General features: G+C 42.0%; 2 protein-coding genes across 4 annotated transcripts in view; one reads left to right on the top strand and one right to left on the bottom strand.

Annotated features, from left to right (window-relative positions):
* Positions 1–6,152, bottom strand: part of ctnnal1 (catenin (cadherin-associated protein), alpha-like 1) — a 44,764-nt gene extending 38,612 nt beyond the window's left edge. For both annotated transcript variants that reach the window (XM_031853756.1, XM_031853755.1), the window contains exon 1: positions 5,744–6,152. In XM_031853756.1, coding sequence (XP_031709616.1) covers positions 5,744–5,839 — 96 coding nt within the window. In that variant the 5' untranslated portion in view covers positions 5,840–6,152. The remainder of the gene's footprint in view (positions 1–5,743) is intronic.
* A 7,388-nt stretch (positions 6,153–13,540) lies between these two features.
* Positions 13,541–27,761, top strand: part of elp2 (elongator acetyltransferase complex subunit 2) — a 28,176-nt gene continuing 13,955 nt past the window's right edge. The window contains exons 1-10 of one of the 2 annotated variants that reach the window (XM_031853955.1): positions 13,541–13,672; positions 13,825–13,903; positions 14,389–14,459; positions 14,536–14,680; positions 16,070–16,147; positions 16,552–16,616; positions 16,729–16,795; positions 19,899–20,045; positions 20,269–20,364; positions 21,056–21,156. In XM_031853955.1, coding sequence (XP_031709815.1) covers positions 13,541–13,672; positions 13,825–13,903; positions 14,389–14,459; positions 14,536–14,680; positions 16,070–16,147; positions 16,552–16,616; positions 16,729–16,795; positions 19,899–20,045; positions 20,269–20,364; positions 21,056–21,156 — 981 coding nt within the window. Of the gene's footprint in view, positions 13,673–13,824; positions 13,904–14,388; positions 14,460–14,535; positions 14,681–16,069; positions 16,148–16,551; positions 16,617–16,725; positions 16,796–19,898; positions 20,046–20,268; positions 20,365–21,055; positions 21,157–27,761 lie in introns of both variants that reach the window. The other variant, XM_031853954.1, reaches the window with a different exon arrangement.

The following is a 27,761-nucleotide window of genomic DNA, read 5'->3' as shown; positions in this document are numbered from 1 at the left end:
AGGGACTATTTCTTTGGCAGAAATGAGTGATGATTTGAAACAAATTAAACTAAACTGCACAACTAAAAGCCAGCAGAGGACCCTACTTTGAAGAGAACAGGTCCCTGAAATTGCTTTCCATTTTCAGTTGACAAAGAATACAAAACTCTGAGCTTTGTAAGCACACTGGGCCACTGAGGCTCTCTGATAATGGGAGAGATGTTTAATCAATACATTATCAACCTACCAGCTATAGCAATACGTCTTTGTCGAGGAAGGAGCTTTCTTTGAGACAATTAAAAGCGGTTCTCGCTATTAGCTACAACCTTCAGATACCTTAAATGGCAGAAGGTGAGAGAGCTTTTTTCACCATTAAATTAACTCCGCTGTTCTCTCCAGGTGACTGGTCCCTTTAGGCTGGGTTATTTGGAGGTTTCGGGCACACACGCACAATCACTCACACATAAACATAAACACGCGCACACACAGAATACACAACTTTCTCATGTGGAAGTTTATTAGCGAGGAAGAGGTCAACGGATCGACATGTGAGACAGACCCTTTTATCGGCACTTAACAGCGATCAGTAATGACTCCCCTGATAGCAATAGTGAGAAGAGCGAAAGGGGGAGTACAAGGGTGTAAGACTGGTCATGCATGCCATTTACATGTGTGTGTGTGTGCGTGTGTGTGTGTGTGTGTGTGTGTGTGTGTGTGTGTGTGTGTGTGTGTCAGAGAGATGCAAAAAAAAAAAATGAGAATGAGTGAGAGTGGGAGGATTATGGGAGTGAGGGTAATTATGACAATAGAGAATCTGAATTCTCAAAACTGACAAAGTCAGCTGACTAATGCAACCACTTTACTAGAAAACAGGGGGGAGTTGACTGAAATTATATCTCATTTCAGTTTGATGACACAGGGTTGTTTATTGCCTGTATATACTACCTACCACCGAGCAAGAGCTTGCCTTAGATCCTCATTTATACAACAATAGTGCGAGTCAGGCTCACTGTGATTCATACTTTGTTTGAACCGGGGGAAAACGAAAACAAAAATGCTCTGCCAGTCTCTAAATCAAAGAAGAAAGATAACTGTATAGGCTGAATAATGAGTGTTAGTGTATACACGGGCCATTCCTTAAAATCGTCCACTCATAATGGGTAAACAGGAAAAATTGTGGCCTTGTGGTGACGATATGACTTGCGCTGAATGTGTGTTATCAGACACGTTGTTGTGAAGGTGACATGGTCATGGTGGCAGCAACACACAGCACACAGAAAATACAGGCGCATACACATGAAACCTCAAACAGCGGCACCACAAGTTCATTTAGTTCCTGTCGTCCATGAACAAACAATTCCACATACCAGATACAAAGACACACGAACCACACTGGAATCCCCCACCCTTCTCACACACAATAAGGGCTTATTTTGTATCATTCCCAGGAGGCTAGTATATTTTGGTCTGTGGGTGTGTATCCACACGCATACTGTAATCCTCAGGTGGTTTCACCTTCATGCCAGGGACCCATTTGTCTTCATTACCGTCATACAGCTAGGAAGCAGATCTGTTCGGGCTTGTGGCACCAGTAATGCCTCTCTGTCCTGATATAAAACAACTTCACTACCTGGACGTTTGTCATGTCACCCCTCCACAGAACCAGGAACATTATGAGGGAAATTGTGCCCTGTGCCTCAATAAAAATTGCATTTCCCATATTTTCAGAAAGACAGATGAACATTTGACTGATGGTTGTGCTTACAGAGCTTTTAAGTGAGGAGCATGTTTATGAAGAGCATTTTTGTCAGCGTTTTATTTGAAGCGGAATTTATGCGGCAAAATGCTAATCCTCTGAGCAAATCACATCCTAAAACTTACCACTGAGGAAGCACTACAGAAACCCTGGCAGCAAGGCAAAGTTGACACTAACAATATTGGACAGAGAACAGATTTTCCAGGCCCAATTATAGTTGAAAATCTTTTAAGAAACTCCTGGCTTAGCCCTGCAAAGAAATTATGGAGCCGGCATAGCTATGTAATCACAAGGCCAGTGTGTCACAAGTGTTTAAATGTTCACCTGATCAAAGACTCAGATATTACTTCCTTGCCCTTTTTTTGTTCCTACACATCTTTACCTCAAAACAACACCTTTACACCTCGTCAGCTGGAGGACCACCATGCCCGCACCGAGACGTAGGCCGGTGTGTTTTTACTAGGAACACGCCTCAATTATAAAAACCCAAGAACAGAGCTGTTATTTCACTAATCACCACTTAAAAACAGGAATTGGATCTCAAGGAAAAAGCGGCCAGATTACCGCTAATTGCCTTCCAGCTGGCTGCAGAGCACATCACAGGTAGGACACACAAACAACAGCAGGCACATTCATGTAGTTTCCCTTCTCTCCGTGTGATACCCATTACATTTTTGGAACCACCACAAGAGCAATTCATTACCCTCGCCATGCCCCTCGCAATGCAAGTACACATTGGTATAGAGATGACTGTAGCGGAAAAAGGTGAACAACATTAGTGAATCCCAAGATCAGGAGACTGCTTCTGTCAAATCAAGTAAGGGCCTCTTCTGTTTTGAAAAGGATGAAGTGGATGATGGTCAAATTGATAGGGGATGCAGATAGAAAACATCCAGGTGGCCACATTACAAAAATAGGACTGAGAGACATTCAGACATCTTTTGGAAGAACTCTGATGAGCACTAACGTTAGGAATGAAGTCCACATTCACACTCACTGTCAAAAAAAACTGCTTGTGTGTGTGTACGTATAGTGCAAGGCCGCAAGACTCCCAGCCCTATGATTACAGCCTGGTGGGAGTGAAGCTGATAACAGAGGCCTGAGGATATCAACGTCATGAAAGGAGAGGAGAGATACGTAATACAATTTTTAAAAGGGAGATAGTGCGCAACATGATACCTTATCAAACACTGGCTTTTCTCACTGACACTGCTTTTTCATTTCCTCCTTCATAGTCATCTAATGATCCCTAAAACACATGGGCACGCATACACACACACACACACACACACACACACACACAAACACACACATTCATACAAAGCTGCTTTAAAAGAAAAGCCACACAAACCAGCCCCCACAGTACGTTTACACTGACTATAATGATTCAATGATAACCCATATAAGGCAATACTCATTCTCAGAACCGTCACGTAAAGCCCTTAACTGAGTTATCTTACTCACATTAAGGCTAATCAGAGTACCACAGCCGGCTTGAATATCAGTTTTTCTGATGACTGTACATGCACTGTGTATGATGTATCATACTGTTGTGTATGATGTACATACACAAGTTAGACAGATTTCTTTTGGCATTTTGATTCTGTGTATATGCCTCAGCCGCCCTACCAATGCAAGAAACATTAAATAGCTGCACGGTCCCTTCATTTTCCTGTTATATTCCTATTTCCTATTAGACAGGATACCACACCTATTTCTGGACATTAACCCAACACTAGTCATTTACATTATTTTCGTGTAAAATCGTGAAAAGAGTAAATGGGGAAATCACGTTATCATGAAACATGTTGCGCAACTATCGATTATTTTGATTATCAATGAATCCACAGATAATTTCCTCCATTAGGCAATTAATTGTTTGTTCTATCAAAGCTTAAAAATTCCATCACTAATGCCCATCACAAGCTCCCGGAACTCGTCATGGCAAAATGTTTTTGTTTTCGAACCACCAGTTATTCATTTCAATATTATAGAAGACAGAGAAACAGTACATATTTACATCTCTGCTTGCAAAAACATGATTATCACAAATTGTTGCTGTATCTATGAGTCGACTGATTGATTCATCTTTCCAGCTCTAGGAAGATGTTTTGTGCATATATGCAGCAATTTGTGTGCATGTGACCACACTGGATGAAAAGCACTCACAGCAGGTGAAACTAATGTACCGGTCAGTACCTGCTGAGTGACCTTCCTCCAGATGACATCACAACAACAAGACATTACATGTGGAGATAACAGTCCTTGGAAATGTTGCTTCATTCAGCATTGCAGAGCTTTGTTGCTATGGGGACAGGCCTCACAGTGAGAAATAAAGAAAGTTAGGAAAGATTGTCCTTGAGGCCCACTATTCAACACAGCGGACTGTTACATGCTGAATGCCGTCAGCATATAGCACATTATTCTATACTACAGACCGGAGATCAGCAGGTCTTTCTCCCCGGGCAGGAGTGCATCATAAGTTTGCTGCAACATACATATTATTAAGATAACGCAGAGTACAGCAAATGTACTTAATGCTTTTGCACAATATTACATCAGTGCTTACTGTAAATAAACTTACAGTAATTACAATTGGCATCACAGCTATAACCATACCTGAATTTACCCTTGATTTCTCATTATGTATAACCAAACTCATACACTTTCTTTTTGGTGTACTTATGAATGCGTGAAAACTAAAATGAACCACATAAACAGAGACCACATCCCCTCACAGGAGCCCTTTTTTTTAACAACCAACCCATTTTCATTCAGTACAGGATGACCGTATATCGTTCTGTGCACTGAGAGGGAGGGAGCAGGCTTTCAGTGTTCACAGCGGGAAGGACAGTGTTGTGCAGACTCCGTTAAACCACCAGTGAGGCAAACAACAGGACATTTACAGGCCTCTTGCTCTTTACCATCATGGACAAGAAGGGGATATTAGCATGTATAAGACTGGTGGTCACTCCCCTATTCAGGAGACGCCCCCACCTCCCAGGAAACAACAGTGGAAAACAGTTCAAAAGCTATAAAGCTTTGCAAAATCAATCATCTGCTGGAAATTAACAGACTAAAACGACATTAATGCTGAACAAACCTTTACAAAACAGCCTTGGAGTTTGCGGCCTAGCCAACTTTGCAGCACTTTACAATAAAATGATTAATTGACTCATTGACCTGAACTCCATGCTTTAAAGCCGGGGCTACTGTTTCGAGTGTGCAAGAGAAGAGTTGCTGAGTGAGTGCAGTTGGCTTTAAGCGGGCCTTTCTTCTACTTCTGTTTATTGAAAAACTAAACACGTGCCTCAAAGTAGCACAATTAGAGAAGTGGAAGTCACAGTAGCCCAACACTGAACTGGTGAAGGACAGCAAGCAACTTCTGGGAAAACTGTTAAACCCTCTTCAACAACAGTATTTCCTCGAAGTGGAGTCTGCTGACTACCAGGAGAGTTCCTGGTGAGCTCCAGCAACAACAAAAAGGGATTAATATCACAGTGAATTTAATTGTTTTTTGGATGGCTGATCATTGCTTTAATTGCTCCCATTTTTACTTTCCCCTTTTACAGTACAGTGTAGCCTGTTATGTAATTAAATAGCGTACCAACTTCTGCCTAACAACAACAAAAACCTGTCTTTCGTCCAATTCTTATCTTACATGTTAAACGTTTTGTGTTCGTATGACTTTGCTGCGTGCAAAAACTTGTAACGACATAGTAGTAGGCTGTAATAAATGTCTCATTATCGACAACATCAAAGGCGGTAGCGCAATGCAATAACCTATAGTAAATTCAACCGCACGTGGGACAGTCTTTAAGCACAGCACGAGGTGAAAACATGCAGTCTCCGTGTACAAACAGGTACACACGAGAATCAAAGTTAGCCTCATGAGTGCGAACACTGCAGTTGTCGTGAAGCCAAAGTACCTTTTAAAGCAGGCCTCGGGGGGGATCCGGTAAAACAAAAAACAAACGCGTTGTACGTGCATAGAGTAACGTTACTCACCTGCGACACTAAAGGAACAAGCGTCTGCTCCACCGAGCGAGTTTTGATTTCCAGACCGGAATCAAAGTTACTGTTGCCGCACGGAGATGAAGCCATTCCCGCCGAGCTCTCCCTGCCTGACACACACACAACCTCTCTCTCACACACACACACACACACACACACAATGCACGGCACTATACTGAGTTTACTAAGAGCCTTTCCCTTGCTGTTTCGCAGCTTGCAAGCTGGTGTACCGGACTTGCTATTGCACGCCGATATTTCTGAATTGGTCACACAGTCGTTTATCGAGTGGCTCTCCGCGCACGCACGCTGTTCTAATCCACTCTGGCTCGGTGGTTGTGCCGCTGAAGCCGTTAATGTCCATGTAGTTTACTCAACAACAGCAGGGAGCAGACTGCAGCACACCACCGTGGGCAACCACACACACACACACGCACCACAGCACACACATCGTTTTCACTGCTGCTGGCTGCTCGTGTGCAACTCGAGGCTGTCCAAAGTGCAGTTCAACATTTTGCTGAGAATCGGGATGATCATTTTGATTTTTAATCCGTCTGCTCACTCACCAACAGCAGTTAGGTAACAGCTATACGAGGCAAAACACTATCAGATTTGGATATAAGTAATGGAAAATATAAGTAGTAGTATATCAGTAGTGCTGTGCATCTATCTGTTCGGCTATAGTGTGCACAGAAAAGGGAAGATTTAATATCATATAGGACTTTTTGATTTAAAAATGCATCAACCAGTCATGCAAATTTCAGAGGATGTTTAGTTTTAGATTTGAAAATTCATAATCCAGCTATCCATTCATGTAGATTTCAGAGGACTTTGCAATCCGGTGCCCTCCAGAGAGAAGAGCAACGCTTTCCTCACTGCACAGCTCTGGTTTGATCCCTAAAACAAAAAAAATCCCACATTATCCCCTAGAGTCTGAGAATCCCTTATCATCCTCTCAAAATACACACCAGATATGCCAATCAAACCCGGCTGCACCAAGCCACATGGGACAGCTGCACTGAGTGGAATACAGTGCCTATCTTAAAAAGTTAGAGACTTTACCGTTTGAGTGTCTGAAGAAAGCATTTTCATTCACATAATGGCGCTGTATGGTTACCCAGGATCCAAAACCATGAAGAGGGCCCTTAAAATGACTAAAGTGGTTCTAAAAGGTATATTTATGATTTCAGTTCTGGTAGAAATCAGTAAAATCTCGAACAAATGTCAAAATAGAGCAGGTCTTGTTGTTTTGATGTTACCATACAGAACACGGGATGCACTATTTTAGCATTTGAATATGAATTTGCAAACATAGACAGCTTAACAATGTTAAAAGGATAATTTGTGGAGTTACTTGCAACAGCTTAAACTTTTGTTGTGACTTGTTGCATGTATGCAATTTTTTTTTTTATATATACGATGTTATTTCATTACTGTAAATGGGTCATAATGTGTGGAGTTTTGTGAAAACTGTGCCATGGAAAACATGGTGATCGCTGAACTAGCAAATAGTGAATTCAGAAAATAATTCAGAAAATAATTCATAAAATGCAATTGAGAATGGAATGGAATGCTGGATGGAACATGCATGTTCTGGAATAAATTAGAATGTTGTCTGCTGTGTGTCCGGCGTACATTAGGACAGTGTTTCTATGGATCATCGTTATATCTGGACCCTGGTCACATTCATCGTACAGGTGCCTGAGAGCTACAACATCTGATGATCTTTTCACGGGAGCCAAGTTTAGCAGTCTGGACATATGTGCACTTATTACAATGTCCTTTCTTCCAAAACGGCTCTGAAGCAGTTGTACTGCGGCATCATAATTATCATCCGTCATAGTTAGTCCTGCCACAGATTTTGCAGCAGCTCCAGTCAGATAGGATCTCAGGTAAGTGAACTTTTCCCTTTTACACAGTGTGTCGTTGTGGTGGATAGCTGTTTCATATTGTGACCAGAATTCTTGCCACTGGCTTATTTCTCCACTGTATTTATTCTATCACCAACTCTATCACCAGCAGTTTGACAGTATGCTTATTTAGCGATCCGACTGAACCAATCAAAGTAAATCAGATCAATTAACAATTTACAACAACCAATGCTGACGGTGAGCGATTGAAATGTAGTTATGCTAAAACACAGTTGCGTCTCTTGAGTCCTGCATGGTGACAGGTCACTGTGTGGGCCACAGAACGTCAGCAGAGTGTAAAGAGGGTCGGCCAGCCTTTGCATTGAAGACTGGCCGACCCTCTTTACACTGGCAGTCTGCCTCAGGCTATTTCAGGCTTCTGGTGTGTTCGATGTAGGGTGATGTTTATTTTTAAATATAGTTATATCAGGACCGTGGTCTTGCCTACTGCCTTGGTTCTGTCATGTGCACAAGTACTTGTAAAACAAATAGAAAATGAAGATCTGGCTGGAATTGTTTTCTGCTCAGAATAAAGAGACTCATCCTCTGCAGATATCTTTTGAATAGATGACAAGTGCTGAAAAGCTGTTTACAAAAGCTTGGCATGAACCCATCAATAAAACCCATCATTTCAATTAGAGATGTGTGCTTGAGTTGTGGATTGGTGGACATAGATGTCTTTCTTTTCCCTTCCAAATTGTATTTCTTTTTCATACCATATAAGCAGAAGGATGAGATGAAAGATAAGGTACACGGGGTAAAGATCCCATCTCTTATATTTTACCCATAAGTCAACACACCTAATTTCCACTATACTATTTTCCCAATGTGCATCTGAAGGTAATAAAAAGACAAGTTGATGCATGATAGAGTTGCAACCAGGTTTATTTTTACTTAAAATGATTTGTTCCTGAGAGAAATGGCAGGATGACATCTCATGTTCAACGAACTGACTGACTTGGAGGTTACGATGACTCATATGGATGTTATTTCTAGATGGAATGATTTTATTGTGCAAGGGGACGAGACTATCTAGCATCCCCTGCCCAGTTTAAGGTCCACAAGTTCTGCATATACTGTTGTTAACTATCATCAATGTGTGTTATTTGTCTGCATTTGAGGTTCTTTAAATCTTGCTCTCACACTCCAAAAGAAGAACGTTTTACCCTGGAGACACATTGTTCCTCTTCTTATTTTGTGACCCAGTGACTTGTATCCACAATAGAACTCAGAATGCTTTATGGCCATCTGGATCAGAGCCTGACCAAACTATTTGCCAAATTATCTGTATTCTCAAGTGGCTGCAGTAGCTATTTCTAACTTTTCTAACAAGTACAGCCACTGGATGACAAGTGGTGAGTAACACTTCATATTACAAACACACCAGCTGACTGAGAGCAGATATGGCTTATAAGCACTGTGGCGCTGTTAGTGAGGGGCTTTTGCCTGCTTTATCATCAACTATCGTGGCTGGCTCACACTCTGTGTCAGCAGAAGAGACAATAGTCGTATGTGTGTGTGTGTGTGTGTGTGTGTTAAGGCTGTCTGCCGCTCTCAGGCTCAGCCAGTATTTATTTAAAACCCCAGAGCTATGCTTTAGTTTAACCCTCCCTGTTTACATAGGTTTCACTCCACACACACACACACACACACACACACACACACACACACACACACACTGCATCATTATGAAGGCATGCAAGCAGTTTGGCTGCTATGTGCGGACAGGGCTGTGTTCCACTTTGAGGAATGGCTCTACTACTAAGTAGATAATATCTATATGTTTTTTGTTAATCTTCTCTGAGGCTTTGTTCCAAGCGATTCGATGATAACGAACTCCTCTCGGGCTACTTGCATTGTGCTGTATCAACATATGCTGGTTTAAATCATTCTAGTCTCAGCAGATAAGTTCAAGAAGCAAAATAAGATAAGAAATACGACACATCCCACAAATTGCTTTCAATCCACAAGCTCAAACAAACACAACAGTGTGCATATTGTCACTGAGTTTGTCCGTGCCATAACTAACTAACTGTGAAACAGGCTTGTTTTTCTAACTTCTGTATCTAATTTGTACTGGAATATTCAATATTTGCTCCTCTGCCTCTAATCTCTTCTAGGCAGATTGCATTTTGACAATTTGCCTGAAACCCATACAAGCAGGACGTCCTTTTTGTGTATTCTCATCTGCACAGTCCAAGGGTATTACTCATTAAATAAAAGATGCTTATGCATAGTGTGATTGTGTTGCTAACAGCTGCTTCTCTCTCTCTCTCTCTCTCTCTCTCTCTCTCTCTCTCTCTCTCTCTTGTGCTTTACAAGTGCTGACTTCTCCTCTCTCTCTGGATCATTCCTTCTAGCTGTACACTGACTGTGATTGTGGTGCACTCAGTCATACTCCCCTGTTGGATACATAGATTGAAATTTGGAATTCAAAGCAAGGACTGTGGTTGAATATTCAAGGATTTCCCCCCCCCTGCATTCTAAAATGTAAGAAAATGTATCTCTCTCCCGAGTATACTTATAAACACTGTTCTTGATTATGGCCCTCTTCATATTTGTTTTTGAGAAGATTGTGTTTTGTATTTGGTCGAATAACGCCTCATGTGTTGTATCTATAACACCATATTTCACACATAAACATGAGCCTCCGGGTAAACTTGAGCTTACAGGTCAAATTAACTAGTTTAAAAGAAATACTTGCACTTCAGGCTAGCGTAGCTTTGACACAGACCTGCAGCTGAACTCACTCACTTACAATGACACAGTGCCTGGAGAGGCCCCTCTGAAAGAGAGGAGGTCAAACTGAGGTGAGGTGCCCTGGTTGAATATTTAGTTGGCTGTACACTGTTTTTACTGACTGACCCCGAGTGTGTTTACAGTTTACAGCTTCAGAGGTTGTTTAAATGTTAGATGAGTTTAATCGGTTTAATCCTGGCTGTCTTATTGGTGTTTATGTTCGTACAGACTCCAGCCAGGAAGAATTACACTGCTTGCAGTGCAAATTATAGACACCACAGAATTAGACACATTTTAATATGTTCATATAACCAAAGCAGCAGTGCTAATAAGGATCATCTGTCTGTCATGTACGGCTCGCCTCCTGCCAAATCCTCAGGGTCATCGCTAATTTGATTAAACGTAAACAAAACAAGGCCGCAGCAAAGTGGTACATAGCAGACACCCATCCTAATAGTCTTGGCATTTCTGAATCTTCATTCCTGTTACATAATTGCAGACATCTTACATTATACTCAATCACCAAGATACATCTTTTTTTTAAACACCTCACCTTTCGCTGAAAGAAAAAGAATAAAAAGAGAACGTATACACAGTTAAAAACAAATACTGTTGTTACCTGAGATGTCAAAATATCCTTGTTATTTGTGTGTGAGCAAATGAAAGACACTTTAAATTCCCCTAGAATATTTTAGAATGAATAGAAAAACAGAGGGTCCCTTTATCATCCCTCAACCCCTCAAGTATGAAGTTCATTTATAGTTATTCCATCAATTACTATCCAGGCTTCAGAGCTCCTCGGGCATATTGAGTAACTGAGCACTCGGTGGCGACATGTGGCGCAATGACATTAATGAATAAAACATTTAAGGGTATTATGTACAATGTCAAACATTTCATTTTCTGCTTTCATAAATTCTTGATTCATACAGCAGTGAGATGGAGATCCTCTTTCATGCCTTATAGGACAGAGTTACTCAGGGTCAGGATCATATGGTCACTAAATAAAATATAGCGATAAAGATAAGATAAATGGAAATTCATTAGACTTATATCACACTTTCTGAAGTTCAACTTCCCTCTACTCTCTTATACAATTAAAGGCAAGTCATATATTCAAATTAACATGACGTTTGTGACAGAAAGAGGGCCAGACAAAATTAAAAAACCCAGACACACAGTTCTCTCACACAGACACAGATGTTGCAGGCCAATTACTCATCATAAATCACTACTATGACTCCACTGTATACATGTCAAGCATTTGACCTCCCTGTAATACACTAATTCGTTTTTTTTCAACTTCTCAATTAGTCATATAATGTCTGCATCATAGCTGATGTAGAGTGTATCCACAGGCTTAATCAAAGCACTTTCCATGGATGACCCTGTAACCACTGATCAGTTCACTGATGCAAGGACATGTTCATAAAACATCTCACATAAAGGTGTAATATTGTACTCTTTTGTCAAAATATTGGAACATAGGATAGGATCTTCTTGTGTCCTGCAATGACTTATTACATTTACTCAAACTAATCCTGCATTGTGTAAACAAGAACAGAGATTTCATCGCAAGAGCAAGATAAATGCAGCAGTACAGAGATAATAGAGATGTTTTTTCAGAGACGCAGCTGTTTGGCTACATCCCAGCTATCACCTAGCTGCCACTCCTGAGATGAGAGCCATAGATGCATGGGTATCCTGCACAGAGAGGTTGTCTCACCCTGCCAAGTCCGTCTAAATCCTGTGTCCCATTTAATGATTGAGGAGGGACAACAATAGCAAGACGAACACAATCTATTTCCTCCCCAAGTGTTGGTGACAGTGCGTCTATTTTGTCTTTGCCACGCACATATACCACAAGACAGCATAGCCAGAGGCCAGCCAAAAAAGACCCAGCCTCCCCTCCTTCCCATTCTCACTTCATAAAAGGCTCTACCCTCGCTTTCTTTTCTACATTGTCATTTATCAAATCGTCTCATGGGTTCACAGATGCCATCACATTTCCTCCCTGATCTTGTCAAATGGGCACCTTGTGACCAAACTGTCGCCTGGACCTTTGAAATCCATAAGGCCCAAGGGCTTTTTTTAACAAGCAAGGCCGTCTGGCTGGCGGCTAGCTCAGCTGCGACCTGTCACCCTCAGTCACTATTGGCAAGGGGATAATACAGTCCGACACGGCAGTGTTTTAATAGATTATTGTGGCATCTTGATTGTTGATGGAGCAATTTCCAAATCATGCAAAATGTCATCAGCCATTTGGTTTATATGCAGAATATTTTATCTGGTTCTCTCCTTACTTAGACCAAGGCAAAAACAAATATGACTGGATAAAGTGTTTAACATTTGACTTTGGTATTGAATACTTGAATTATGTTGCTAGACCCTTGAATACTCTACGAATGACACATAAACTGGAAGATAGACCAAGCACTTCCTTTTCTGATTTGCATATTGTTCAATAAATGTCTGGGCTGTCTTCAGTGACGTTTACAGACACTTGACAGATGCAGCAGAGTGGCTTAATGAATGTGGAGACCAACATTCAGCCAGAAAACCAACGCTCAAATCCTCAAGCATTTATCCAAATCTCTCTAAACAAGGCACTTAATCCCCACCAGCTCTGTTTTGTTCTGGCCTTTGACTCTCTGTGGGAGGATAAAGAAAAAAAACCTTTTACATTAAATCTAAAAAATATAAAATCATCTTTAATACTGTAATGTGCTTTGGTTGATTCCACTGGGCAGTTATGTTCATAAATAAGTTAAACTATAAGGTAAGTAAAACATTCATAAGCAAGAAATGAACAACCTCTCTAACCATTTTATATTTTTGAGTAGCCTCTCTGGATTTTGTGATTGACGTCCACCATCTAGTGGACATTCCTCAACAGTGCACATTAGTGAGTTCAGACGCTTTAACGTTTGCTTATCGCCGACATTTAAACCAATTTGTTTACAATACCTTGACATAATAAAGATAATTTGATAAGTTTTAGTTTGTGAATTTTTTTCTTTCACAATACAATTCACGATTAAAATCTATTGCCACGCTGTGGAGATTTGTACGCGGAACCTTTGTTCGTAGGGGTCGGTTTATCTACAGCGTCATTTAAAGTAACACCACAATTACAGCTTTTAAAATGGCGGCGCCCGTGATTGAAACATGCCATGTAGCTTGTTGTGCAAACAGGACTCCAAATGTTGTTTCTTGGGGTCGTGGCGGGATCATTGCCTTTGGGACATGTACCTCTGTAGCTCTGTACGACCCACAGGTAGTAAAGTCTTCCGAAATGCACCTGTAAAGTTAGCTTTCACTGTCAACTGTCACAGCCAACGATAACCGAGCATCCTGTAGTTGTATACAAACGTCTACCTTCTTGTTCGCAGCCTCAGTAAACATACTATTTGTTTTTTTTTATCTCAGGGAAGGGGAGTTGTTGCTGTGCTGAACGGACACACAGGAAGAGTGAATACAGTCCAGTGGGTTCACAGAGAGGACTGTGGTGAGTGTCCTAACAGCTGGATCTGGATGTATGTGTCTCCGTTTGATTTGCCACCACAACAAATGTACAGCAACGTGTGTTCAAGTAGAAGACAGACTTTTTAAAATCAAGACTTACTTTAATGTGGTCTAAGCACTAAAATTGAATCACAATGTGGGCAACGTTTGTCTTCAGCTGATCTTCTTCATTGTTTTTTAAAACAGTTTGTGTAAAAGCTCCTTTGCTTACATGTCACCCGTGAGCCTTAGTGAATATACACTATAGTGTCTAAAGTGCATGGACACCCTAACAGAAAGCCTTCTCTGTCAAATCGTTGGAAGTTACGCTATTCTCTTAAAATACCATTGTTTGCTGTTGCATTTAATATTGACCTAAAATGTAACTAAGTGACATGAATAACAGCCACAGTCCGAAGGTGTGCAAAAGATACTTTAGCCATGAAGTGTTATCTTTACTTAATAACTGTGGTGTTATTGATGCGGCAGCTCCAGAGAGGCATCTGGTCTCAGGAGGCTCAGACAATCGTCTCATCGTCTGGGAGGCTCAAAATGGAAAGGTAGGTCACCTGTTTCATCAGACGGTGTTTTTATCTGTCGTTTTCTATCTTCTGAAAGGCCCTCTGTTGTTTCCAGTTTGTCCAGTTAGTGGAGTGCAAGGGCCACACTGGTCCGGTTTGTGCTGTGGATGCCATCTATGTGGAGGACTCAAGGATCCTGGTGGCCTCCTCAGCATCCGACTCCACAGTCAGACTGTGGCTCTGCAATGAAGCCAATGAAGGTAATGGACACATAAAAACAACTCTCTGGAGTTGTTGTGGTTCAGCACTTTGTTGCCATAATAATGTTGGAAATGGTAAAAAATAATAGTTTTTTGAAAAGTAATAGTTTGGTTAGGATTGGTTGTTGTTTATTTGGGGGATTCCCAAACGTTTTTTTGCTCGTGACTTTTTTAAATATGAATCAATGTCAACTTGAGACCCATCTTCACAGGATGCATGTCTGTGAGTTGTGAGTTGCATTTATATTGCACCTTTCTAGTCTTCTGTCCACTCAAAGCACTTAACACTTAAATGTCAACATTCACTCGTGGACGGGCCTGCCATGCAAGGTGCAACCTGCCCATCATGGTCTAAACTGATGATCATTCACACACACATTTGGTGTTCAGTATCAACCTGCCACAGTGATTTCATTTCTCAGACGTTTTATTTTTAAATACGTTTTAGGCATGAAGAGGTGAAACTAAACCGTGTTTGTGCCGAAGTAGACTCCTTTTTATGGGTTCAGACGAGTAAAGAAACACTGAGGTAAACTATTGGATACTGTGATTATTTTGGAAATCAAAATTTTACTTTTTCGATAGGTCAGCTTTGCAAGAACTAGTTCGTTTCCACCAGATGCCTTGCACTTCTTTATGTACAACTCAATCCAGAAAGTAACAGGCTTACATATTACTTAAAAAATAAATAATTGATTCCCTCACAAGTAGCCTATCTGCCCTCTAGTGGCTGCTATGGGACATGGCAACGTGATCATTTGCCTCACCTCTGCAGTGCTGCAGAACTGTTGAGCCTTTAGCATCACTTCTATGACATTGTCTTTTTTAACATGCACTTAAAATAGTCTTATTTTAAATATTTGGTTAGCAAAACAGGTGAAACAATCTGTCAATAACAGAAAAAAGTTATGTCTTTTGAACAAAAATGACAATTTTGTTATTTCCTAAAAAGCAGTTGACAGTATCACCACAGCCGTATTCATTATAATATTGCCTTTAATTTCCTCACAGAGTTAAATATCAGTTATGATACAAGCTGTCGTCCTTATCTGCTTCTCTTTGTTGAAAGTTTCTGTCCACCTGTCAGTGCAGATGAACACTGATGCTGCTCGACAGTCATAGAAACTAAGTGTGTGTGTGTGTGTATGCGGGGCGTAACCGTGGGGTGGATTACCAGATAAAAATACGATAACTATGTTGTGTTGAATTGTGACAGCTTGAGAGGCCCTTGGCCTCTACACATACGGGGAAGACAAAATAAATATTTTGTGTATTAATGCATTTTGTATCTATTCAGACAAAAAACCCCAAACTATGTTTTCAGTTGTGTAGCAATTTTACTCGTAGAGCATCGGAAAGTTTAATTCCTTGTGCATGTGTGTTCCTCAGCTGAGTGCCTCCATACCTTATCATTTGGCAGCAGTTTCATGATGGATGTCTCTCTGGCACTGTTGCCAGGCAGCAGAGGTAAGCCTAAGCTGCTACTACGTAGACATCCTTTAACTTGTGCGCCACACACACATACACACACACACACACACACACACACACACACACACACACACACACAGACATTTTTCCTCTCATGTAATCCATCTAAATTTGCACCACTGCTTTAGTGCCCGTAACTGAATGTCATATTCAAAATGCAGCCCGCGTTTGAAGTGTCTCGTGTCAATTGGCCTTTCTGTCTTGCATGTCGTTTGTCTGTTTGATGATGTGCTCCATCCTTCCCTTCCACCTCGCTCCTATTTTATAAAACATTGGCTTTGATTTAAATGTATGCAATGTGAGTGTGTGTGTGTGTGTGTGTGCGTGTGTGTGTGTGTGCTTACATGACTGTCTGAAAACGCAACCTTCTTTTCTCACAGTTCCCATACTGGCCTGTGGGGGCGATGACTCTCGGGTGCATCTGTATGTGCAGTCTAACGGAGAGGTGAGCTCTGACCGATACTCTGTCAGGGGCAGATCATTCATGTTCCAACACTTTAAGTTGAATTACTGAAGTATGAGAGCAACATCTGAACTTTTTAAATGATCTACAGCAGCTCCATAAAGCCATGTCACTGCAAGGGCATGAAGACTGGATTCGTGGAGTGGCCTGGGCATCTCTAGGTGAGCGCTACTGTTTGAAGTAATGGCAGCATGGTCTGACTTGACTCAAGGTCAGATATACTTATAATATACAATATGTGTAGGCAGGGTTTTGTGATTAGAAAAACACTTATGTTAGAAATTTCAGAACACGAAATAAAGCCATTGTGTATGTAAGTGCTCTTGAGCCTTTCGCAAAACCCCAGCATCTTCTCAAACCCAGTTACATTTCTTTGGGGTACCAGTGCTGAGATTTGAGCCCAGGATCTCTTTGGTAGGTGGTGACAGTAGTAACGAGTCGGTCACCAGCGTTGGGTTTTGGCAAGCTAGCAACGTAAGCTAGCAAGACATGTTTGATACTAACTAAATACATTAAAAGATTCTTTGATTTGATGTTTTCTTAATGGCTAATTAAGAGTTCTGTAGACCGTATATGGGCAAAACATTGCTTGTTACAGTCTATTAGTTAAGTGTTCATTGAAAACAATGCCTTTAGTTTTTTTTAGCTTGGTGTCAGATGACTCTATGACTCTTTATTGGAAATATCCACAACTGAGACAATATATATATATATATATATATATATATATATATATATATATATTAAGATGGTCATTTATATCTATATGTGATAAACATTAATTTCATTTTTTAGGAAAGGGGTAGGACCTTCTTTGTGTTTACTTCTACCAACTCCTTTTCTTACATGTAATATTAATTTATTTAGAATTTGTTGTACAAGTTACATGTTGTTCTTTTTATCGTTTTTTGTTTTCTTATTTGTTACATGTTGAAAACTAAACCATCCAAGCTAAACTCATTGTTAAGGATGTTTTCAAATGTTCTGCATGCATGTAACAGCTAGAGAGCAAAATCACCATTTTATTTTTAAGATCAATAGAACATCTCGTAAAATCAAAACTAGACACAGCCTTTAAACCACGTATCTTGAGTCCGGCATCGCCACTAGTTACCTATTCACAGTACTGTGATAGCACATGGCAATGTATGGATCCAATCCAAGCTATACTAATTGTACAACCCTCTTCAAGGGCTCTTCATTACTGCACTGTTCTGACTGTGTAAAAAGCTATTTCATCTCCTTAACCAGCTCTCTCCACCAGTGTCTCCTTCCCACTCACAGTCTATGACCTACTCCACACTGCCGAGCTACGCGCCAGCACAGAGACAGAGAGATGTTTGTTTGTAAGAAATATCCCCATAGGAATGACAGAAACCCTCTCTCCGCTGTGATAGTAGTTACATAAATCATGCTTTTGTTTTATGACTTGGCAGATGGCAAATTGCAGCACTAGAGGTCCAGTATATTATAGCTGTTAAACACTGGCACTCAGTGCATGATGCTATTTTCTGTTTTTGTCTTTCTGTCTTTATCATATTTTCTAAATCACTATTTTCTTCCCATTAATCTTAGTAGTAGAATAAATGAAGCACGAGTATAAAATCAGCTGGTCACATGCTATACTTTTAAATCTGACATTTTTGGGAGAGCAGTTCAACCTTCTCATGCAAGATACATTTTATGAAAAAGAAATCAAATAGTTGCATCAAAAAGATGACTTTTATGAGAGCCACGGGTCATGAAGATGTTTTTTCAATCCTGTGTCCGTATCAGGGCTTTATGTTCCTCATCAACATCTAACAGGCAGCTAATGTCTGTTTTTAAAAACACATGGATGTTATTAGTTATTATTAGTGATCGAACGGCTTTAGTAAAGAGCAAATCATTTTGTTTCCATCAAAACAGAAAGTTTAACAAAAATAATGTTAAATGTGTTAGAATTAGAATATAATAAGATGCACGTTCAGCATCGCACATTTCTTAATTCTTCTTCAGTGAAATGAAACATGTCGACTGGCTGTAACTCCAATGATTTGTTCTGCATGGGCGTTTCCTTCAGTCCACCAACAGATCTGAAGTCACACTTTATCATTCGTACTGTAACCAAAACACTGAAAATGTTGTTTACATGTATCGCTTTGGCTGTAAACCCAGACCAGCTGTGTGTGTAGAACGAGAGCTTACCGGTGTCACAGCGGGCGAGCGTGCGCCGTACACAGCTGTCTCCCTCTACTACGCGTCAGTGAGCAGTGACTTAAACCCTTTACTGACAGTGATTAACATGTTTAATATGTGCTGGCTCAGCAGGAAAAAGTTACCTCTGAGTCTCCAACTGCTGCTTCAAAAACGCATCTGGTGAAAGTTCCTAGTTATGTGACTCCGTTTCATGAAGCCTTATTGGTTTAACTTTGTCAGTCAGACACCGAATCTCAGGCAACACCATCAGATCTGATGCTTTATTTAATGGGTAATTTCTAATGTCAGAACTATCCAAAACAATGTTTCATAGAAGAATTCGGACAGGCTCAAGAAAGTCGCCAATGCAAGCAGTTTTGTCAGAGTTTCAGGCGAGTAGCAAAGCCATCATTGTGATCATCAACGTCATGGCATCATGATCGACAAACCGTTCTGGCCTTCCTCCTACCTCTCCCAGCATTAGGTGGTGTTTTTAATATGTCTGTTCATCTTGGCAGAGGCAATTCTGGGCCAGTGGCCATTGGACTAAACCTTAAACGCATAATGTGACAGACCGAAGCACCCGGAGATAGTGGCTTGAGCTTTGTTTATATTTGGCCGGTGCTCCTGCTGTCTTACTGGCCATGTCACAGTCGGCAGCACTCTGTTATAATGCCTTGATAACAGTTCTAACAAACGATTGAAGACAACAGGAGCTAATAGACGAGCGAGGTGAGGCTCATTAAAAACCAGAAAACAAAACCTGGTATTCTTGAATCTAAGTCAGAACAGTTGTTTGTTAGGCTCGGTTCTAAATTGTCCACAATGGCTCAATTATGCATCGCTCTAAATATAATCAACTTTACTTTAGCTCAGCTGTGCTTTGAGGTAAATATGATGGTTCTTAAAGTTTTGCCATACAACGCAACAGTAATACTAATATTTGATAATAACACACCTTTTTGTCATAGCAAGTAAATAACCAAAGGCAATTATGATAACCTAAATTGATCGAATATTTTGAGAGTTGATAGAAAATGTCTTTCAGCCAGGAAGGTTTTCATGTTCTCTCTCTGACTCGTTCAGGTGGGGAGCTGTTATTAGCCAGCTGTTCCCAGGACTGCCTCATCAGAGTGTGGAGGCTGTGTGCCAAGTCTGGGACAGACGCCCACGTAGAGGACGATCACACCATCATCAAAATGAAAGAGGACGTTTTTGAAGTGAAGGAGAGAGGTGAGTGGGCCATACAGGCTTGATACATGAAAAGGTTGCTAATCAGCCAAATGAATAGACAAGCTTTTTGATGGTATAATGGCACATGGTGGTTACCCACCTCCATAAAGAACAAAGTGTCTGTTTATGTGTTGCTCAACTTTGATTGATTTTTCATGGCACATGTAGAATTGCATGAATGTAAACCTACCCTTCATTTGGCCTCTCTGTGTTTCTGCTACAGACGCTTCCTCAGTGTTTGCTGTGTCTCTTGAGACAGTCCTGGCAGGCCATGAGAACTGGGTCTATGGAGTCCACTGGCAGCCTCCTCTCTACAAAGGTACCTTGATTTAAAAACGGAAGGGATCGGTCATTACTCACGAAAGTTCTAGATAATTGGCGGTAGGTTCCTGGAAAAGCTCTTAGTGGTGTTGTGTCTAAAAGTGAATCAAACTTTCAGAATCTGACACAGTTACCTCACAGACCTTTCAATAATTTATTCTGTTTTTACAGCCTGTCAAAGTAAATGGACATGCTTGCATGCTAAGCTGAGATAAAGTGTTTCTCTCCCCTTGTCTTGCAATGCTGTTGCTCACAAAAGGCAGAAAAGAAGAAAAGAACGGGTTTGAAAAGTTATTGTCTTAATTAGCACTCAGGGAAAAACTGCTGATGGATGTTTCTAAATCTTCTCTTTAAACTCTGGTTCCCTTAAAAGCTCATTACATCAAGGGGAAGAGGCACGGGAGAACCAGGACTGCTTGGGTCAGATCCTGCTGCAGTCAAGTGACAGGTTCAGGAGGGATTCTAGTGCTCGCAAACACTACCACTTTTGTCCACAGGGACCGCCAAAGAGATCAAGACAATATTAAAGGTCCTTGTAGTAGCTTTAAATATATTGTTGAGACAAAAGCATGGTCACTGTGCAACCATAAAAATAAATCATAGAACACACAAACCACAGGCCTAATAGTTAACTGTATTCTGTTGACATCCATTGACGGTGTACTGTATGCTCTTGTCTCCCCCTGCAGGTGGTGAGCTGCAACAGCCCCTCGGTCTGCTCTCAGCCTCCATGGACAAAACCATGATCTTCTGGGCTCCAGAGGAGGGATCTGGGGTCTGGGTTGAACAGGTGATTGTTGATTTGAGCACAAGGAGGGTGTGTGCAGATAAACAGAGCCTAAACACACACATATACACATGGTATCAATTACTCTATGCAGGGAGCACAGGGTTTGCACATACCAATTTCCGACTCTATTTCTGCTAGCTTCCTTTTTCAGTAGCTCTTGACATGATCCAGGAGCTTGAGCCCTCCCCTAGTATTTTCTCTCCTGCTGTCAGTGCCCCTGCGTCAGCTTCCACTCTCCCTGACATTGAGGTGTCAGGAATGGAAGTGATAGACCGTGATGAAGAGCCGCCAACCTGTGAGTTTAGACAAGCCAAGATCAACCTCCCCCGTCTTCCCTTTGTCACTCACTCAAATTGAACCCCCTCTTTTAAGGCCCATTCCCCAACACATCCGACGTGGGATGGAGAGGCTTCTGGGAGACATGCCATAGCCTCTGCCTGCACCGCCTTAGTCATTATTAATTTTTTTACTCCATGATCTGTCTTTCACGTTCATTCCTCACTGTCGTTTTCTGTCCTCTACCTCATCTTTTTCTCCACCACTTGCCTCCCTTTCTCTCCTCCTGTCTAGTCTCCCTCTCACACATTCTCTATCTGCCGCCTAGCTTTCGCTCCCCTCTACCTCATCTCTCCCAGCTACCAACAGCTGCTGTTGTGCCAGAATGAGGCTAAATTTAACACAAGTGCGCATGGCGAAGAAAAAGCTGTTTCCTGCCCATCTGCCCCACAGCTTTTTTAAAAAAAAATTTCTAAATGCAATATGCTAATTCTCAAGTGGTTCAGAAGTACCTCAGATTACCTTTCCACGTACCTGACAAAAACACAGAAACAATAGGTGCTCATGGGCAGACTTGCAAAAATACAGACATGCTCCCACATGCAGTATGTATCCCACAGTGTGTGCTCACCTCGCCATAGCAGGCACCTTGAGTGTGATCGTATATGAGAGTGACGAGAAAGTTTCCACATTTGATCAGTTACATTTTTTTGCCCCTTTGATCTCATCACTCTCATCCACAACTGAGAGCAACAAAGACCACTGAAGAGAGCAAACGTGAAAGTTCTGATTCTCCTCTCTGACAAAGGGGCAATGATTAGGGCCTGAAGCCAGCGCCAATTCTCCTCGCAAATTTCTTCTCAGTATTATTAGACAAAGGTGGTCAGTGGAAGTGAAAAGCAGCAGTGAGAGTTTGAAATCACGTCTGGTGTGGCCAATTTTCCTCCAAAGCTCAGGCTTTTGTTCTTGATTCCAAAAATAATATAAACCCCCGACCCGAGATTTCCTTTGTTGAATTTGGAAGTGCAGTTCTCTGCTTTCGTTTTTGTTCCTTCCGACCTGTGTTAAATTTTGTTTTTGTTTTTTCCTCAAACGAGAGAGCCAAACCCTTTGAACTGACAGGTTCCCTACCTACAAAGGAAGCTTAGCCTCTTAAGCGCACACACACACACACACACACACACACACACACACACACACACACTCTGATTGAATTAAACTGTATTTGCATTTTGCTCCCATCTTTACATGTTAAAAAAGTACCAAATGCCTTTGATTCTGTCTGTTCCAGTGTTTTCCATAATCTGATTTGGCCTCACAGGTTGTAACTATGGGACATTGAAGTTATTGGCGGAGCAGATTCCACAGCGCTAACTGACCAGCCATGTGTGTCTTAATTAGCCAATTTTTACAAAGAAGTGCTCCAATTCTTCACGCTGATTAGAGTAATTGGTGAGATTTAATGGAGAGCAGGGTTAGCAGTGGGGTGGCCAGGGTCCACCGCTGCGTAAAGCACATCTTACTAATGAGACACACTGGTAATTAACATCTCAGACTGACCACAGCGGGCCACTACGAGGCCTGGGGGGGATTGTCAGTTTGTGTGGGTGTGTTTGTGTGTATGGGAGAGAACCTATTTTCAGACCTTGGCTTGTGTACTTTCCACAAGTTACACATGCAGATCGAGAAGCCACTAAAACCAAAATTAGTTCATATTTTTGAATTAGGTGGCTGTCTAACGCCACGCTTAACACCAGACTGAAAAGCGGAGTCCTCTGACCACGCCCCACATCACTGATGGGTGTGGTTAGCAGTAGTCGGTCACTGCAAGGACAAATGTCAAACCAGTTCAGCAAAGATGTTCAGGGGGTGTCGAGTTACTCTTTAACTTTAACCCTTTGAGATATGAGTTGATTTCATGTATTGCTAAAATTACAATTAATCGAAAGAAAGAGAATCGACCAACAACAATTTTGATATTTGATTGTTTGTTTAAAGCTACGCTAATCAAAAATGTTACATAATCAATGAATGACACTATTAGGTATAATGTGAAATGTGTCGCTCATAGTGACAAAAGAACAGTGAATGTTTACTTTACTCTGCAGGACCCCTCAGCTCTACAGCTTTTAGCTCATTGTTTTAATTTTGGGGCCCGGGAACTTTACTTCAGTCAGCTTCGCCCTCCGTCGGTCTCTCTGCTCCGTTTGATGAGGAGCCAACTTCATGTTTTGAGGCGGACCCCTACCAGACCAGTGGAGGCTTCACCTCGAGGTGGTTTGGACCCGGTGGAGGAGGTGGATTTGTTCCTCAACCAATGCAACACCCACATCCCACTATGGTTCTCCCTTATGCTGCAAGTTGATCCACACCTCGGGGTGGACACATTTGCGCTCGTGCCATGGCCAAGATAGCTGCTTTAAGCCTTTCCACTGCTCTGTCTCATCCCTCCCCTGTTGGAGAGAGTGGAGCAGTTGTTGGTCATGCTGGTAGCCCCGGTCGCCCCTCAGCACCGTGGCATGCATTAATGACTCGGATGGCGGCGGCCCAGCTGTGGACCATCGCCCAGGTCAGGGTGTCTCTGTCTCAGGAGGTAGGTGCGATAGGTGCGTTGCCCATCCTGGGCCAAACTCTCCAGGCTTGGCTTGTTAGAGAGGCTGCAGGAGTGGGACCATTGCCTGTTACAGGTCAAAGTGGTCGGGGTTCCAACGCAGGTGCAAGAATAGGAGGCTGGATCCCCTGTCCTTCGCAGTTGGTTATATTCTCCCCTTTTTTTTTGTGGTGTTTGGTAGGCAGAGGGCTTTCTCATGCCACTGTTAAAGTACAGCAGCAGCCATTTCTCCCTCGCTTTGCCCACCCTCTTGTGAAGAGGTCCTTGCAGGTGTTCAGGAGACAACGCGTGACTCCTCCCCACAGCGGAAACTGCCTTTGGTGCTTGAGGCCTTGGTGAAGGATCCCTTTCAGCCTATGACTCCACTCTTGAGAGCATTGTCGTTCAAGACACCTTTGCTGCTCTCGCTGACCTCGGCTAAAAGAATGTGTGAACTAACTGCCCTGTCGGTGCACTCCAGTTGCGTGCTGCTTCGTGGGGCTACTCTCCAAGACCCAAATCCAAAGAACTCTGAGGGGCAGTCAACCTGGAAAAAAAATCCAACATCAACTTGATTGTCGAGACTTGAAATGTCAGAGAACCACTGACCTAGGGAACCTGTCGCTCGTTGAAGATGCTGTAGGATAGCAGACAGCAGTGTGTGCTTCCTTATATAGTTTGGGGGCCACACGTATTTGGGTAGGCACCTCCTGATTGGTCGGCTACGTTTTTCAGTGTGCGAACGCATGCTTGTGATTGGAGGAGAATGTTACCCGTAGAGTCCAGTAGAGAGCTCCATCTGTGCCCATTTCTTAGGTACATATCACTGTGAATTGAATATTTTTGGGTTTTGGACTGCTCGTTGAACAAAATGAGGAAACGGTTGTCGACTGATTGAGACAAATCAAAAGATGAATAGATAATAAAGTAATCCTTAGTTGCAGTCCTTACTGTATGTTGTGCATCTTAACATCAAGAGTAATTGATGGGAAGTAGACCCAGTCTCTCAACGTGTCGGTCAGTATTTCAGCCTCAAAAGTTCATTAGAAAACCTGTACTCCACACTGTATGGGTTTTCCCAGCTTGACTCGGCTCATTTAGCACCCATCACCCTCTTTCTCTCCTTCAAAGAATGATATATGCCTTCCCTTCTTTTCTGTCCTTGTTCTATTCCTCCCCCATACCCCCGCTGGCCAGTGATAAGGCACGCTGTGCATCCATATTGTTCCCTCACTCGTAAACAAGACAGATGACGGCTTTTTGCCTCTGTGAGTTTTTGCATGATTTACGGGAGGCTCTTGTGTGCAGAATTCTAAAATCAATCTGCTTAATGTTGCGTCTTGTTCTCTCTCAATCTCGGCATCTATGTTTATACCTGACTGTCTCTCTTTCCTCTCTGCCCATCTCTCACTGGATGGCTGGAGGATCGTGCCATTCCAAGGGAAGGCGTGTCTTTATTGCTGCCATTAGTTCCGCTGTGTTTCAGCCTGCAGACAGGCGTTATTTTGAAGGTCATTGATGACCGACGGAAGCTCCCTAAGAAGGTCCAAATGATTGAGGACATCACTTTACCGCCTCGTACAATAGACGTGGCAAAGATATGTCCGTGCCCTGCTGGTGCGTTTGTGTGAACCCTTTCAACATCTCTGTTTAACATGTAATTGGTGCAAATACGTTCTTGTTTGTTTCTCCTGCAGTCTGCCTCGGGTCACTGCTGCGGCATAACATGCTCTCACTCTACCTACCTGTCTCAAGAAAAGTTAACCGGCTAAGCTGTGCATCTATTGGAATCATTCAAGTGTGAATTTAGCACTTCTCATATTTCCTCACAGCCAATGTCCATATCATTTAAGGCACAAGCTAATTAAAGATGGAGGAGATATGTGCTGCTAAGGGAGCAGTGTAGCGCTCTCCAGGGTTGGTTCTGCTGCTCTCGATTTGAATAGATCTCCCCTTTGGGCCCAGTTTACCTTTCAAGGCCTCGGGCCCAGATAAAGCTTTTAATTGTTTGAATACCTCAGTGAGAAGTTTGCCTGGTCAACAGAATGCTCTCAAACAGCTTATCTTTGACTGGTTCGGTGTTGAAGTATAAACTCAGAAGAGTGAGTAGTTAGGAATGAAGAATTCTAACATGAATATATATGAATATATACAGTGGGTACGGAAAGTATTCAGACCCCTTTAAATTTTTAACTCTTTGCTTCATTGCAGCCATTTGCTAAAATCCAAAAAGTTCATTTTATTTCTCATTAATGTACACTCGGCACCCCATCTTGACAGAAAAAAACAGAAATGTAGAAATTTTTGCAAATTTATTAAAAAAGAAAAACTGAAATATCACATGGTCATAAGTATTCAGACCCTTTGCTCAGTATTGAGTAGAAGCACCCTTTTGAGCTAGTACAGCCATGAGTCTTCTTGGGAATGATGCAACAACCTTTTCACACCTGGATTTGGGGATCCTCTTCCATTCTTCCTTGCAGATCCTCTCCAGTTCCGTCAGGTTGGATGGTGAACGTTGGTGGACAGCCATTTTCAGGTCTCTCCAGAGATGCTCAATTGGGTTTAGGTCAGGGCTCTGGCTGGGCCAGTCAAGAATGGTCACAGAGTTGTTCCGAAGCCACTGCTTTGTTATTTTAGCTGTGTGCTTAGGGTCATTGTCTTGTTGGAAGGTGAACCTTCGGCCCAGTCTGAGGTCCAGAGCACTCTGGAAGAGGTTTTCTTCCAGGATATCTCTGTACTTGGCCACATTCATCTTTCCTTCAATTGCAACCAGTCGTCCTGTCCCTGCAGCTGAAAAACACCCCCATAGCATGATGCTGCCACCATGTTTCACTGTTGGAATTGTATTGGGCAGGTGATGAGCAGTGCCTTGTTTTCTCCACACATACCGCTTAGAATTAACGCCAAAAAGTTCAATCTTGGTCTCATCAGACCAGAGAATCTTATTTCTCATAGTCTGGGAGTCCTTCATGTGTTTTTTGGCAAACTCTATGCGGGCTTTCGTATGTCTTGCACTGAGGAGAGGCTTCCGTCGGGCCACTCTGCCATAAAGCCCCGACTGGTGGAGGGCTGCAGTGATAGTTGACTTTGTGGAACTTTCTCCCATCTCCCTACTGCATCTCTGGAGCTCAGCCACAGTGTTCTTTGGGTTCTTCTTTACCTCTCTCACCAAGGCTCTTCTTCCACGATTGCTCAGTTTGGCTGGACGGCCAGGTCTAGGAAGAGTTCTGGTCGTCCCAAACTTCTTCCATTTAAGGATTACGGAGGCCACTGTGCTCTTAGGAACCTTGAGTGTTGCAGAAATTCTTTTGTAACCTTGGCCAGATCTGTGCCTTGCCACAATTCTGTCTCTGAGCTCCTTGGGCAGTTCCTTCGACCTCATGATTCTCATTTGCTCTGACGTGCACTGAGCTGTAAGGTCTTGTATAGACAGGTGTGTGCCTTTCCTAATCAAGTCCAATCAGTTTAATTAAACACAGCTGGACTCCAATGAAGGAGTAGAACCATCTCAAGGAGGATCAGAAGAAATGGACAGCATGCGAGTTAAATATGAGTGTCACAGCAAAGGGTCTGAATACTTATGACCATGTGATATTTCAGTTTCTCTTTTTTAATAAATTTGCAAAAATTTCTACATTTCTGTTTTTTTCTGTCAAGATGGGGTGCTGAGTGTACATTAATGAGAAATAAAATGAACTTTTTTGATTTTAGCAAATGGCTGCAATGAAACAAAGAG

The sequence above is a fragment of the Anarrhichthys ocellatus genome, unplaced genomic scaffold (assembly GCF_004355925.1).
Source record: "Anarrhichthys ocellatus isolate YVR2014 unplaced genomic scaffold, GSC_Weel_1.0 scaffold14, whole genome shotgun sequence".
Classification (NCBI taxonomy): domain Eukaryota; kingdom Metazoa; phylum Chordata; class Actinopteri; order Perciformes; family Anarhichadidae; genus Anarrhichthys; species Anarrhichthys ocellatus.
The sequence above is the reverse complement of the archived record's forward strand: the minus strand, read 5'-3'. Positions and strand labels throughout refer to the sequence as shown.